This window comes from Alosa pseudoharengus, unplaced genomic scaffold (assembly GCF_046254945.1).
Source record: "Alosa pseudoharengus isolate Yale_2024_CS ecotype anadromous, Long Island Sound unplaced genomic scaffold, YU_APseudo_1.1 YU_APseudo_1.1_scf_5, whole genome shotgun sequence".
NCBI lineage: Eukaryota > Metazoa > Chordata > Actinopteri > Clupeiformes > Clupeidae > Alosa > Alosa pseudoharengus.
Window position 1 is genome coordinate 42,383,674 of NW_027468837.1, and position 15,781 is coordinate 42,399,454.

Below are 15,781 nucleotides of genomic sequence, written 5' to 3' on the forward strand. Positions count from 1 at the left end.
ATATTCAACTTTATTGTCATTGCACGAGTGAAATACCAGTAACAAAATGCAGTTTTACATCTAACCAGATGCAAATGAATAGGCCAACGGAACGTCAAAGTGCATCCATGACATGTGTCACTAGAGCGTTTCATATGCAGACTCTGTGCGCATAAAGCATGAAGTGGTTTCAGATTTGACAGATAGACGCGACCAATCCTGGATGACTTTTTTTTTTTCTTTTAAAGTTTTAAATCTGAATGGCATTGTGTGGATTCTAAATTGTTTGTTTTAAACTGAACAAAAAAAGGCAAATCAACAAGGCGATTGCCACCAACCTCTACCTATGCCTGCCTAATCTGAATACACCTCGGCTACCTATGCCTGCCTAATCTGAATACACCTCGGCTACCTATGCCTGCCTAGTCTGGATACTCCTCGGCTACCTATGCCTGCCTAGTCTGAATACACCTCGGCTACCTATGCCTGCCTAATCTGAATACACCTTGGCTACCTATGCCTGCAAAGTCTGGATACACCTCGGCTCAGTCGGAAGATACTTTGGCTTTAGGCTAAACACTCTACACCTGCAGATCATTTGACTTTTCTCTCCTTCCTCTTTTCCTAGCCCCTCCTTCTTCTTTTCATAGCCCCTCCTTCCCATTTTCCTAGCCCTCCTTCTTTTCTTAGCCCCTCCTTCCTCTTTGCATAGCCCCTCCTTCTAATTATTTTGTGAAGGAAACAAGGAAGATGGGACGATGGAGGACTGAAAGAGATGAGAGATGAGATGTCTTGCTCACTTAGGCATCACCTTTAAGAGATGAGATGTCTTGTTCACATCACCTTTAAGAGACGTCAATTACTGATGATGAGGCGCATCACCTCCTAGTCTAGAATAAACAAACACGCAAATTGCAGAGAATATGAACTTATACCAGAGACTTTCTAATGAGGGGACACAGCACTCCAAAAATCCTCCATAGAAATGCATGGGGTTAGTTTGGAATGGCAATATGGCAGTTGTTTACACATTTGCTACCCCTTCCGCGGCAAAACATCATGTGTTCTGTCATTTCTGCCCAAATAGATGCCCAATAAATCCCCAAATAAACTCATGTATCTCTGAAGAAAAAATCCACTATAACACACACAAGTAACAAATAACACTACTTACCCATCCAGGTAATCCACCGGTCGCTTCCATGTTGATCTTGTAGTTGCGATTGAGACCAGAACCGGATACCAATGACTGTACAGCCAGAGCCTAGCTTTTGCACAGCACTGCCATCTGCAGCCTTTGCACAACACTGCCATCTGCTGGTTGTTCAGTGGAGGGTGTCTTCACATTCAAATCTAGTGGTACAAATCTATGGTACATAAAAGCAAAAAGGAGATTCACAAATGCAGATTCCACATACAAAGTCAAGCATATTTATTTTCAAATCTCGAAAATATATTTACAAAGACACGTTTATTTATATAAATTTGTTTATTTGTATGTCACATTTTTATATTTGTATTTTGTATTTGGATATTTATAAATGTATGTATATGTATATATATCCTTTTATATATATTTAAATAATTTTGAGACAATCCTCACTCCACACATATCCTCACTCCACACATATCCTCACTCCACACATACTCCACACATATCCTCACTCCACACATACTCCACACATATCCTCACATATCCTCACTCCACACATATCCTCACTCCACACATACTCCACACATATCCTCACATATCCTCACTCCACACATATCCTCACTCCACACATACTCCACACATATCCTCACTCCACACATACTCCACACATATCCTCACTCCACACATACTCCACACATATCCTCACATATCCTCACTCCACACATATCCTCACTCCACACATACTCCACACATATCCTCACATATCCTCACTCCACACATATCCTCACTCCACACATACTCCACACATATCCTCACTCCACACATACTCCACACATATCCTCACTCCACACATACTCCACACATATCCTCACATATCCTCACTCCACACATATCCTCACTCCACACATACTCCACACATATCCTCACTCCACACATATCCTCACATATCCTCACTCCACACATACTCCACACATATCCTCACTCCACACATACTCCACACATATCCTCACTCCACACACATCCTCACATATCCTCACTCCACACATATCCTCACTCCACACATACTCCACACATATCCTCACTCCACACATACTCCACACATATCCTCACTCCACACATATCCTCACATATCCTCACTCCACACATACTCCACACATATCCTCACTCCACACATATCCTCACTCCACACATACTCCACACATATCCTCACTCCACACATACTCCACACATATCCTCACATATCCTCACTCCACACATATCCTCACTCCACACATACTCCACACATATCCTCACATATCCTCACTCCACACATATCCTCACTCCACACATACTCCACACATATCCTCACTCCACACATACTCCACACATATCCTCACATATCCTCACTCCACACATATCCTCACTCCACACATACTCCACACATATCCTCACTCCACACATATCCTCACTCCACACATACTCCACACATATCCTCACATATCCTCACTCCACACATATCCTCACTCCACACATACTCCACACATATCCTCACTCCACACATACTCCACACATATCCTCACTCCACACATACTCCACACATATCCTCACTCCACACATATCCTCACTCCACATATACTCCATACATATCCTCACTCCACACATACTCCACACATATCCTCACTCCACACATACTCCACACATATCCTCACTCCACACATATCCTCACATATCCTCACTCCACACATATCCTCACTCCACACATACTCCACACATATCCTCACTCCACACATACTCCACACATATCCTCACTCCACACATATCCTCACATATCCTCACTTCACACATATCCTCACTCCACACATACTCCACACATATCCTCACTCCACACATATCCTCACTCCACACACATCATTTCCGACTGAAAACTCTTCCGCATAGGATGCTCTCGTGTTTCCTCGCATAGCGGCCCTCTCTCCTCTCCTCTCCCCTCTCCTCTCCTCTCCTCTCCTCTCCTCTCCTCTCTCTCCTCTCCTCTCTCTCCTCTCCTCTCCTCTCCTCTCCTCTCCTCTCTCTCCTCTCTCTCCTCTCTCTCCTCTCCTCTCCTCTCCTCTCCTCTCCTCTCTCTCCTCTCCTCTCTTCTCCTCTCCTCTCTCCTCTCCTCTCCTCTCTCTCCTCTCTCTCCTCTCCTCTCCTCTCTCTCAAATGTGCTTTATTGGCATGACTTAGAAAATAGTGTTGCCAAAGCAGTAACATGACAATACAAACAGATACAATATTTGTTTTAAGGGGGGTCAAAGAAAGGAAACTTATAATACTAAACTAAAAGAAAGAAAACTTATGTTTAAAAAAAAAATAGTAACCAAATCCATGTTTAAAGAAAACTTAAACATCTTAAATCTAAATCTAAAGGAAACTTATTTAAAAAAAAAAAAACTGTATCTAAAGTAATTTACGATTTGTAACAGAAAGGAAACTTAAAATAAATTTCTCTCTCCTCTCTTCTCCTCTCTCTCCTCTCTTCTCTCTCTCTTCTCCTCTCTCTCCTCTCCTCTCTCCTCCTCTCTCCTCTCTCTCCTCCTCTCTCCTCTCTCTCCTCTCTTCTCTCTCTCCTCTCCTCTCCTATCCTCTCTCTCCTCTCTCTCTCCTCTCCTCTCTCTCCTCTTCTCTCTTCTCCTCTCTTCTCTCTCTCTTCTCCTCTCCTCTCTCCTCTGTCTCCTCCTCTCTCCTCTCTCTTCTCTTCTCCTCTCTCTCTCCTCTCCTCTCTTGTCCTCTCTCTCCTCTCCTCTCTCTCCTCTCCTCTTTCCTCTCTCTCCTCTCTTCTCCTCTCCTCTCCTCTCTCTCCTCTCCTCTCCTCTCTCTCCTCTCCTCTCCTCTTTCCTCTCTCTCCTCTCCTCTCTCCCCTCTCCTCTCCTCTCCTCTCCTCTCCTCTCCTCTCCTCTCCTCTCCCCTCTCCTCTCCCCTCTCCTCTCCTCTCTCTCCTCTCTTCTCCTCTCCTCTCTCTCCTCTCTCTCCTCTCTCTCCTCTCCTCTCCTCTTTCCTCTCTCTCCTCTCTCCTCTCTCCTCTCCTCTCGTCTCCTAGTGTTTGTGTGTGTGTGTGTGTGTGTGTGCTAATAGAACTTTGGGATGCAGCCGTAGTGTTTGTGTGTGTGTGTGTGTGTGCGCTAATAGAGCTTTGGGATGCAGCCGTAGTGTTTGTGTGTGTGTGTGTGTGTGTGTGTGTGTGTGCGCTAATAGAGCTTTGGGATGCAGCCGTAGTGTTGTGTGTGTGTGTGTGTGTGTGCTAATAGAACTTTGGGATGCACCCTATGGGAACACAAGTATTCACAATGGGAACACAAGTTTTCACATAGACTACAACTACCAAGTTGAAATCAAAGTAGCCTCCATGGATTCCCCTGTCTCGAGTACAGTCTACACACGCACTTCAAACAAACAAGCGTTTCACAGAAGTATAGTCTACACACGCACTTCAAACAAACAAACAAACAAGCGTTTCACAGAAGTATAGTCTACACACAGGCTTCAAACAAACAAACAAACAAGCGTTTCACAGAAGTATAGTCTACACACGCACTTCAAACAAACAAGCGTTTCACAGAAGTATAGTTTACACACGCACTTCAAACAAACACAAGCGTTTCACAGAAGTATAGTCTACACACGCACTTCAAACAAACACAAGCGTTTCACAGAAGTGTAGTCTACACACGCACTTCAAACAAACAAACAAGCCCTGTCAGTCTCTCACGTAGGGATGTAACGGTATGAAAATTTAACCTCACGGTTATAGTGACCAAATTTATCACGGTTTTCGGTATTATCGCGGATTTTTAAAAGTGTGTTCAATATGTTCAGAAAGCACTAATAGGCCTACACAAGCTGAAATAGTTTCAAAAAGTGTGACAATATTTACTATATTACAAAATATGACTTTGAGTTTGCTATTTCTGTTATATGGATCCATTGAGTGAGACCAAAGTAAGTGTTCAAAATAAAACTTTAGGCTACGGTATTCTCCTGATAACGTGACTGCGTGTTTATATGTGCGTGTCCACATTAAATCCATTCCAGAGTGGCTACATGATACAGTGCACGTTTTGCGGTGAAAATGTTCCGCCTTTTAAAAGCAGGTGTAGCCAAATCCGAATAGTAGACAACAGAATCAGTAGGGTACCAGTTTTGTTCCATTGTACCAGGCCTACTGTATGTCAAAAGCAGGCTCGGATGAAGCTGGGAAGGATTAAACACACGGTTTCCACACCGCGGTAATCAACAGTGATAATCATGATGTTTGAAATGAAAACGGTAATTATTATCGTCAACATTTTTATCACGGTTTATCATTATACCGGTAATCGTTACATCCCTACTCTCACGCATGCATTGTACTGCCAGCGCCATGCTGGGAAATCATCCAGCATTTATCACACTGTACAGCCCTGGAAGATCAGGTGGAAGAGGAGCAAAGATCAAACTCTGACAGATAGTTGGAGGTGTCCTTTTACTGTGTGTGTGTGTGTGTGTGTGTGTGTTATTCCTGTGTGTCTCCTGTTCCCTCTAACAAACAGAAGTGATACTCTGTGTGTGTGTGTGTGTGTCGTGTACCAGACTAAAGATTGGTGATCTGTGTGTTTTTGGGTTGGACAGTCAGACAGGACTCTGATCACATTACGCGTATGATTCAGACTTCTCTGGAGTGGGAAGTCATGTGACTCAGGTGTCAGGTGACTGGACGCCTCCCATATTAGTCAGCACTTTGTGTTGGCATGGCAACAGGTTAGGAAAGGGAACCAGCTAATGAGGAAGAGGGAAGCAGCGGTGCTCAAGGCCCAGTGTGTGAAGATGATCATGGTGCTCAAGGCCCAGTGTGTGAAGATGATCATGGTGCTCAAGGCCCAGTGTGTGAAGATGATCATGGTGCTCAAGGCCCAGTGTGTGAAGATGATCATGGTGCTCAAGGCCCAGTGTGTGCAGATGATCATGGTGCTCAAGGCCCAGTGTGTGAAGATGATCATGGTGCTCAAGGCCCAGTGTGTGAAGATGATCATGGTGCTCAACCATGACCAGTGTGTGCAGATGATCATGGTGCTCAAGGCCCAGTGTGTGCAGATGATCATGGTGCTCAAGGCCCAGTGTGTGAAGATGATCATGGTGCTCAACCATGACCAGTGTGTGAAGATGATCATGGTGCTCAAGGCCCAGTGTGTGCAGATGATCATGGTGCTCAAGGCCCAGTGTGTGAAGATGATCATGGTGCTCAACCATGACCAGTGTGTGAAGATGATCATGGTGCTCAAGGCCCAGTGTGTGAAGATGATCATGGTGCTCAAGGCCCAGTGTGTGAAGATGATCATGGTGCTCAAGTGTCCTAATCCTCCCCACCACACCGTCGTCATGACCGTGTGTGTGTGTGTTCTCCTGTAGGGCATCTCCACGGGGAAGTACCACTGTGCGGTCATGACCAATAGCGAGAGGTGGGAGGCGGCCTGTGTGCGTGCAGGGCGGAGCAGCGGTGACCTGGCCCACCCCCTCGTCTACTGCCCCGAACTCCACTTCAGCGAGTTCACCTCTGCCGTCGCAGACATGAAGAACTCTGTAGCAGTAAGTATATATATATATATATACACACACACACACACACACACCACACACTACAGCGAGTTCACCTCCGCCATTATGAAGGACCAGGCGGCAGGGCAAAGTAAATTTGGGTGTCAAGAGAAAAGCTATGACCGAAAGAGCAAAGCTATGCCAGAAAGTCAAATTGTTCTTGATTTCTCCGAGTGGGAGCATATAAAGGTATACATATAATATTAGTGGCCCCAAGATTGACCCCTGGGGAACACCACAGGTCAAGGACGTTGTTGTTAAGGCACAGTTACCAATGGCAACAAAGAAGCTCCTTTATTGTAGGTAGGATTTCAGCCAGTTAATAACTAAATACAATGTAATGTAATACAAATTTCTGTAAATAGAATGTTCTGATGTGTGTAGCAATATGTTGGGATCAACAGTGTCAGATGCGGCCCTAAGGTCCAATAACACTGGGACTGATGTTTAGCCTGCAGCTGCATTGAGGCGTATGTCATCTAAAACTTTAATAAGAGTTGTGTTGGGTGGTTAGCTGATTAGAATAATCAATTTCAGTAATTTTAGATGATTTGATGTGTGTGTGTGTGTGTGTGTGTGTGTGATGGTTTGATATGGGCCTGTAATTGTTTACTATGGAAGCATCCAGATTATTCCTCTCATGAAATGTGGCAGACGGGAATAATACATTACATGTGTGATGTGTGTGTGTGTGTGTGTGTGTGTGTGTGTGTGTGTTAGGACCGGGAGAATGCTCAGAGTTCCTGTGCTGGCCTCTTCATTGGTTCCCATCTAGGGTTCGACTGGCCGGGGGTCTGGGTGCATGTGGACATCGCCTCCCCTGTCCATGCTGTAAGTAACACACACACACACACACAGCCCCCCCCACACACACATATATACAGGGTGCGATTTGTAGGGGGGGATGGTGAGGATTTCCCCCCCCTCTGGTTTTCCTATCCCTACCTCTGCTAAATTATTTTCATCCCCGGTGGGGACAACATTTATCCCCCTCTGCCCCTCATATTGATTAATGCTACTTCATATAAGTAAAGCGCTAACCTGGCCCTAGCCAGATGAATGTCGTTCCGCTAGCTCCGCCTAGCTTCACTCACATCCATCTGGAACCTCTTCCATTGAGAGTGATTTCTCCAACCAACTTTATGGTTTAGCCAATCAGGACGCAGGGCGGGAGTTTCATAGATGTGACATAGCGTAGAAGCGACTGTGAGACTGTTATCAGCGTCACGGGTTGGCTTCGATGAGAGTGGTTGAAGTAGCACGTCAATAGATGACGGACAAGTGGCTTATTCAATCATATGCAAGCATTTTTTGATTAGGTCCAGCCTTCTGAAACGACATTTCAATGGATCGGTTCCAGATGGATGAGTGGAGCTAGCGGAACGACATTCATCTGGCTAGGGCCAGGTTAGTAAAGCGCTGCAACGTGAGAACAGTCTAGTAGGCTAGCCTACATAATAATCTGACATCAGAAACGCACCGTCACCGTCAGCACTCATGCTGCTGACACAGTGGCTGCGTGATAACTTAATTTGGCCTTGATCGTGCAGGACATTTCAGAATGTCGAGTGTGTAATCCATCATAAATGGCTAGGTTCAATGGAAAAGTTAGCTGGACAAATGAAAGAAAACGAGAAGGATTCAGTGAAGCATAATAATGTTTTAGAACCTTCAAAATTAGAAAACTGATGCAACTGAGATGGAGGACAACTGCACGTAGAGTAGAACGTAGGCCTATTGTCCGAAGGAACTTACTGTACATTATATGAGGAGATATTTGCTGAATGTCACAAAAACTGTTACAGAAATTGCTTGGCATCGCTTATTCAATGGCTCTCTACCGAAACACCTGTAGTTTGCGGAGGATGATCGAGAAAGCACTCGTTTGATAAATCAGCCAGTAGTAGACAAATAACTTTTAAAAATAATCTGTACTGCAAAAACGAATGTTGGTGGGTATTTAAACTATCTAGCGGGTGTTTTAACAGCTGCAAGAAATAGAAGCTTCATGGTCTTTATGTTCTGGTTCGTAAATTATTTTCATAAAACTTCAAGTTGCCCTATAACTTTACTCTCCAAACTCTTCACTGCACTGTAGGCAATTAACTGACAGTATGATAGGCTATTTATTTTCTGTAGGCTACAATAAACACATTTATTTTTTCAACTTTTGCAATATTACGCACTTGGCTACTGAACGCAAATCAGCAGGAGAGAGAATGCACGTAGCCTACGCAGCATGTAGCGCAATGTGTAGGCTATTTGATTACCAACTAACACTGTTAGCAAATTCACTAACTTAAGACTTCAGTGCCATCATATACAACGTTTTTTTACACAACAAATACAGAAAGGATGGAGGCAGCAAAAGTAGAGAAGTCATTTCAGATGGGGCAAGAACAAGGTGAATTTGTATGCTTGTCAAAATGTAGTCCTACCCTGCATTAGAGGAGCTGATCATCATACCAAGCACACTCGCTGTTTAAAGTCCTACACCACGGTAAACTAAAACTAAAATGTTACAAAGGTGGCAAAAATAATATAGGCTATTATTAGCCATGACATTACTAGGCTATGAATCGTTCGTTCATTTTTTTTTTTTTTTGGGGGGGGGGAGGGGGGTGTTACAAACTTATTCAAAATCATCCCCCCCTCTGGTTTTTACACAAATCGCACCCTGCACACACACACACACATCCTGCACACACCCACACCCTGCACACACACACACCCTGCACACACACACACCCTGCACACACACACACACCCTGCACACACGCACACACACCCTGCACACACACACACACACCCTGCACACACACACACACACCCTGCACACACCCACACCCTGCACACACACACACCCTGCACACACACACACCCTGCACACACACACACACCCTGCACACACACACACACCCTGCACACACACACACACACCCTGCACACACACACACCCTGCACACACACACACCCTGCACACACACACACACCCTGCACACACACCCTGCACACACACACCCTGCACACACACACACACACCCTACACACACACACACACACACACACACACACACACACACACACTGTCATCACCTCCCCTTTCCATGCTGTGAGTTTTACACATACTGACATAAGGCAATGGGTCTATTGAACGTGTAAATAACTGATAATAAAGTGTGTGGTGTGTGTGTGTGTGTGTGTGTGTGTGTGTGTGTGTGTGTGTGTGTGTGTGTGTGTGTGTGTGTTGTGTGTTGTGTGTTGTGTGTTGTGTGTTGTGTGTTGTGTGTTGTGTGTTGTGTGTTGTGTGTTGTGTGTGTGTGTGCGCGCGTGTGTGTGTGTTGCAGGGGGAGCGTGCGACTGGCTTCGGTGTGGCTCTCTTGTTGGCTCTGTTTGGTCAGGCCTCTGAGGACCCCGTGCTGAACATGGTCTCACCACTGGGGGGCGCCAGCGACACCAGCTCCGCCGATTCCATGGAGCGCGACTGCAAGAGGAGGCGGCTGGTGTAGACACACACACACACACTCACACACACACACCAGGCCTGTGTCCAGTATCAGAGTAAACACACACCTGTCTCTGGCCTTGTTACACACAGAACCCCCTTCTACACACACACTTTTTCACTCAGCCTACTACAGGGCCCTGTCCTGTACCAGTGAATTTAATCATGTCAGGACACACACTCACACTCTCACTCACACTCTCTCTCTCTCACACACACACACACACCCTCGGCCTGTCATGCCAACCTCGTGATTGTGGTGAATATGCCCTGAGCTGTACATGTGATTAAAGCTGGATGCTATCAGTGCAAATTTCATGAGTCATTCTGTTGGTTTTTTACACAAGGTTATGGACACACACACACACACACACACACACACCTCCATGCACCTCCACACACACCTGTGCCTTGCGCACACACCTCCATGCACCTCCACACACACCTGTGCCTTGCACACACACCTCCACACACCTCACATCTGCCACTAGATGACAACTCAGCGCTTTTGCAAAAACCTGATCAGCAGTGTTCCATGGCATTGGCAATGTCAGACTTCATTTACTTATTTGAAGGTAATAGAACTGTATTGGGTTGCATAAGCCCATATTCTGTGGCTCTCAATAGGTTTGGTGGTTAGTTTGTACCACTTGACAAGTTCAGTAGTGACTTTTTAAGTGCATCTCTGATGCAGCAGGCCGGTCAGCACAGTTGATCTGTTCTGTTTGCAGATGTATAAGTATATATAGTAAGTATATATAGTAAGTATATATGCTTTTTTTTCTATCCCGTATGGCATCAGATTCCAAAAATAATTCTGTGGAAATGCATGGATTACAGTTTCTTCCAGTAGCAGCAAATGGAATCCATGCATTTCCACGGAATTATTTTTGGAATCTGATCCCTTATCATACCTGTTCATTCTTACTCGTCGCTCGACTTATCGTGACTAAATTCAAGATGGCTGCAAACGCTAAACTTCAAGAAGATACTGTCTGTATAAATCGTCTTGTAAGTAAACTACCAGTGCTTTTTCAAAGTTCTCAATGTCTCGTTTTAAATGTCAGGGCCCTCGGAAGTCTACCAATGAAGTGTGGAGATACATTGAGCCTCGTAAATGGTGTGTAAAAGTGATTTATTTGCATGGCGATGCCGAGGCACCACCATTGACCGCCTTGTTGGTAGCATCTGCTAACTAGCGCCAGATTTCGGAGTGCAGGGGACAAGCCGAGATGGGCTATGAGACATACGTTCACACTCGGTATCATGTTTCAAAACACTTTAGGTCAAAATCACACCGGAATTCTCCTTTAACAGAAATAGCTGTTTTGCTGAGACCTGACTCCTTTTTATCTGATGTCTGACACCTGACTGATAACTTTTCATCTGAGACCTGACTCCTTTTTATCTGATGTCTGACACCTGACTCTGATAACTTTTCATCTGAGACCTTTTCGTCTGACTCCACAGGTGGTTTTCCTGAGACTCCTTTTCATCTGATGTCTGAGAAAAGACTGTAATTCCGTAAACTTGACAGCAGTTTTCCTGAGCTGATTCCAGATCAGCCATTTCCCTGTGTTCCCACTCACACCCTCCCTGAATGCACTCAGTATCTGAGACGTCAAAGGTCAGATGTGGAGAGAGGGAACGGGATGGAACAAAACGGCTCCTTAAGGGGGAGAGGTCAGAGGTCAGATGTGGAGAATGCAAACGGGATGGAACAGGACCGCTCAAAGAGACCCAGTGCTGCTCAAAACCTTTCTATATATATACCTATATAATATTGATATATACACACACAATTGAAATGGTAATAATGACAAAGTAATTTTGTTTTTATTTTATACACTTTGGGTGTCCCGCAGGCGGGACAGTTACAGTTCCCCCCAACAGATTAATCTTACTATGTCTCAATTACATCTGATCAAAAATGCCCCCCCCCCCAACCCCCCCGCTTTTTGTACCTCCCTACTTTCTAGCTGCAGTGTATATCCCTTAGCAATAAGTAGATACAGCATATTGGGTATTAAAATATACACAGGAATCCCTAGAAATTGAACATTCATGTTGTTTTGTCCAATATTAGTTGTGTAGATGTATAGTCCATCCTATACACACCCATTGAACCAACAAAGAAAATGCAAAAAATAGAGACATTTGTGTAATTCCATATTTTGTGTAGTCATTCTATGTCAAAACCCCTGACATACATCCAAATAGTCAACAAGAAACCTCAAAGTGTTACCTTTCGTTTGAGACCAGGATTATGCTTCTACAGTTTTTAAAAAAAAACACATGAGCATATCTTGGCAAATAAGGGTCTAAAGTACTCATATTTCAGCCTATATGGATCTACTCTGAGATACAGACTCACAAGACCTGCTAGTGGGCCTCAGTTGTGTTTCCAAGACAAAATAAATGACCCAGAAGGGCAGAATGTGGTAATTTCCAGAGATGTACAAAAAAACTATCATTCTACCCTTTGCCACTCTGACAGTTCACCACACAGTCAATCTATTGGTACCAAAATAATCTACTAGGCCTCTGCTTTCAAAAGTGGTCAAGCACTTGAATATAAGTCAAAGTATGTGGAAACAGGGCCATTGTTAGTAGGCGGTGTGCAATTTCGAGCAAAAACTCAAAATGGGGGGCGGGGGGTTAAGTGTAAAGATAAATATACCGATTTGATGCTGATGGTGCACTGTCACTTTAAGAGCATTGTCTACACTGTATTCATAATATTGCCAGCTCCATTCAAATATAGCCTATGGCTAGTCGTCCAGAAACTCTAACATTGTTTGTGCCACATTTAGGCCTATAGCACAATATTAACAATGATAAGTATATTAAAGGAGAATTCCGGTGTGATATTGACCTAAAGTGTGTTGAAACATGATACCGAGTGTGAACGTATGCAGTTGCTGCTACTGGAAGAAACTGGAATCCATGCATTTCCACTGAATTATTTTTGGAATCGGATCCCTTATCATACCTGTTCATTCTTACTCGTCGCTCGACTTATCGTGACTAAATTCAAGATGGCTGCAAACGCTAAACTTCGTGAAGATACTGTCTGTATAAATCGTCTTGTAAGTAAACTACCACTGCTTTTTCAAAGTTCTCAATGTCTCGTTTTAAATGTCAGGGCCCACGGAAGTCTACCAATGAAGTGTGGAGATACATTGAGCCTCGTAAATGGTGTAAAACAGTGATTTATTTGCATAGCTAGCCCGATGCCGAAGCACCACCATTGAAAAAGCTGTTGGTAGCATCGGCTAACTAGCGCCAGATTTTGGAGTGCAGGGGACAAGCCGAGATTGGCTATGAGACATACGTTCACACTCGCAGGGTTCCTACGCAGTATGGAAAACCTGGAAAAGTATGGAATTTGACTTTAGCAATTTCCAGGTCTGGATAAGTATGGAAATAACAAACAAGGGTATGGAGAAATATTTGTGCTTCCAGACTATTAGCTCTACAGCACTAATCACTTCAATCAGGTCATAATGAACCATTCCTACTGTTGTGTAGCATAACTGTCAGTCAACATTGTCAAGATACAATTAGATGGGGGTCCTCAGAAAATGTCTCTCCCACAAGGGGACCATGGCACCAAAACCAAATTGAGAATCGCTAGTCTATGCAAGTGCCCTACACCATTGTGCACTTGTGTAAAACTTATTATTGCAAACCAAAAATACTGTCTTCCACCAAACAACTTTGACAAAATTTGGGAAAGATTCTTGAAAGATTGTAGTCTTTAACTAATGCCCCCAATTCAAGCTTTACTCAAAAGACTCCAATCTTTCAAGAATCTTTCCCAAATCTTGTTTTTTGGTGTAAAGAGGCCATAAGGTGATTTCTGAAGCTCGTGCAAGCAGTGAACTAAGTATCTATCATATGTAGGCTATGCTGTGTCTACAGAGAACTAAAAATGTGAGTGGACCTTCCAACACAGAACTTCCTCAACAAAAATTATCCAACAATGGGAAAGTGTGAGTTTTTCGGGGATAACTTAATAATAAGCTATCGATCGAAAATGGCAAAATGTGTACATCTCTAGGTCTTGTCACAGGCTTCTGCAACATAGTAGCATATTATATTGTATTATATTATATTATATTATATTATATTATATTATATTAAATTAACATAACTTTAAAATCATTTATTTAAATAATAAACATTGCTTTGCACTTTCCCCATTGCTGAAATTAGGGCTCTCAGTCAATGAGCAACGTGTCTCATGCATTAACCAAAGCTATTGTGTGGCAGTTGAAAGCGTTCAACTGATGGACTAACGTTCATGCTTAGGAGGATCTTTGTCATAATCAGAATTAAATAGATTTTGCCACAAAAAAATAGCTTTTTACGCTTGATAGAATGGCAAAAATGTTACAGTATGAAGTTGATGACAGCTGGATTGAGTGAGTGCCCGTACAAACTGCCAGTTGGCTCGTAGAAAAATGACACGACTAAATGAACAATATTAAGTGTCTTTTTCAATTAATTTCAGTTGTCCATACCTTTGTTTTTTTACCGTTATCCCAAACCAGAAGTGGCCGCAATGTTGAAAATATGTTCAGAAAAATCTACCTAGAAGTTTTGAAACTTGAGTATGGAAAAAGTATGGAATTTTGAAATGGAAAATGTGTAGGAACCCTGCACTCGGTATCATGTTTCAACACACTTTAGGTCAATATCACACCAGAATTCTCCTTTAAGTTGGTATAAACAACCTTCATTCCTGTGGAAATAGAAGCATGTAATGATGCTAGCTTGATATTTTCTGTTTGCAATTAAAAGTGAATTATGAACCGATAGCCACCTAGCTGTCTGAGTGGAAAGTGTTTCAATTGGCATAGCATACAAATGCTTACCCTGCTGAAAAAAACAGCCTGACCAGCTAAAGGTGGTTTGCTGGTTGACCAGCTTGTTTGACCACCCTATGATGGTTGACCAGCTAGACCAGCAAATCTCTTGCGAAAACATACCTTCAGCTGGTTTACCCACCTAACGATGGTAATTCAGCTGGTTTTGCTTGTCGTACCACCTCAAGCTGGTCATTTTAGCTGGTGTTGCTGGTCTACACTGCTGGTTTAACTGGCCATGCCAGCTTATGTTGGTCAAACCAGCATGACCATCTTACACCAACAATGTCAAGCTTGGCAGGCTGGTCACCAGCATGACCATCTTGCACCAATGTTTTTGTTGATCTCATGATTTCCTTTTAAACGTTTCTTATATTAAAAAGGTGAAATCAATTACCAACAATGACAAGCCAGCTGGAAACGTCCACCCTCTCTCCCTGTCATTCCCAATTAAAACGAGTAGTATAACGTTCAAGTTAGATCTGCTGCATAGGCTAAAGGAGACTGAGAGGACCCAAAAAGTATCATCGTTATGTAAGATGCTGTTGCTGCATTTTGACATCATCTCTAATCTCTAATCATTCTCTAAAAGTGAAAAGCAGTTTGCATTAAAGCTTCTCTGGCTAAATTGCGTCCCTTATGCCCCATGGTGTCGTGCGCACAGTGCGAGATGCGCGTGGTTGC

At 43.6% G+C, this 15,781-nt stretch overlaps 1 protein-coding gene across 1 annotated transcript in view; it reads left to right on the forward strand.

Moving 5' to 3' along the window:
- Nucleotides 1-10,539, forward strand: part of npepl1 (aminopeptidase like 1) — a 23,747-nt gene extending 13,208 nt beyond the window's left edge. The window contains exons 10-12 of the mRNA XM_076268327.1: nucleotides 6,536-6,712; nucleotides 7,442-7,552; nucleotides 10,069-10,539. Coding sequence (XP_076124442.1) covers nucleotides 6,536-6,712; nucleotides 7,442-7,552; nucleotides 10,069-10,230 — 450 coding nt within the window. The 3' untranslated portion in view covers nucleotides 10,231-10,539. The remainder of the gene's footprint in view (nucleotides 1-6,535; nucleotides 6,713-7,441; nucleotides 7,553-10,068) is intronic.
- The last annotated feature ends 5,242 nt before the right edge of the window (nucleotides 10,540-15,781 follow it).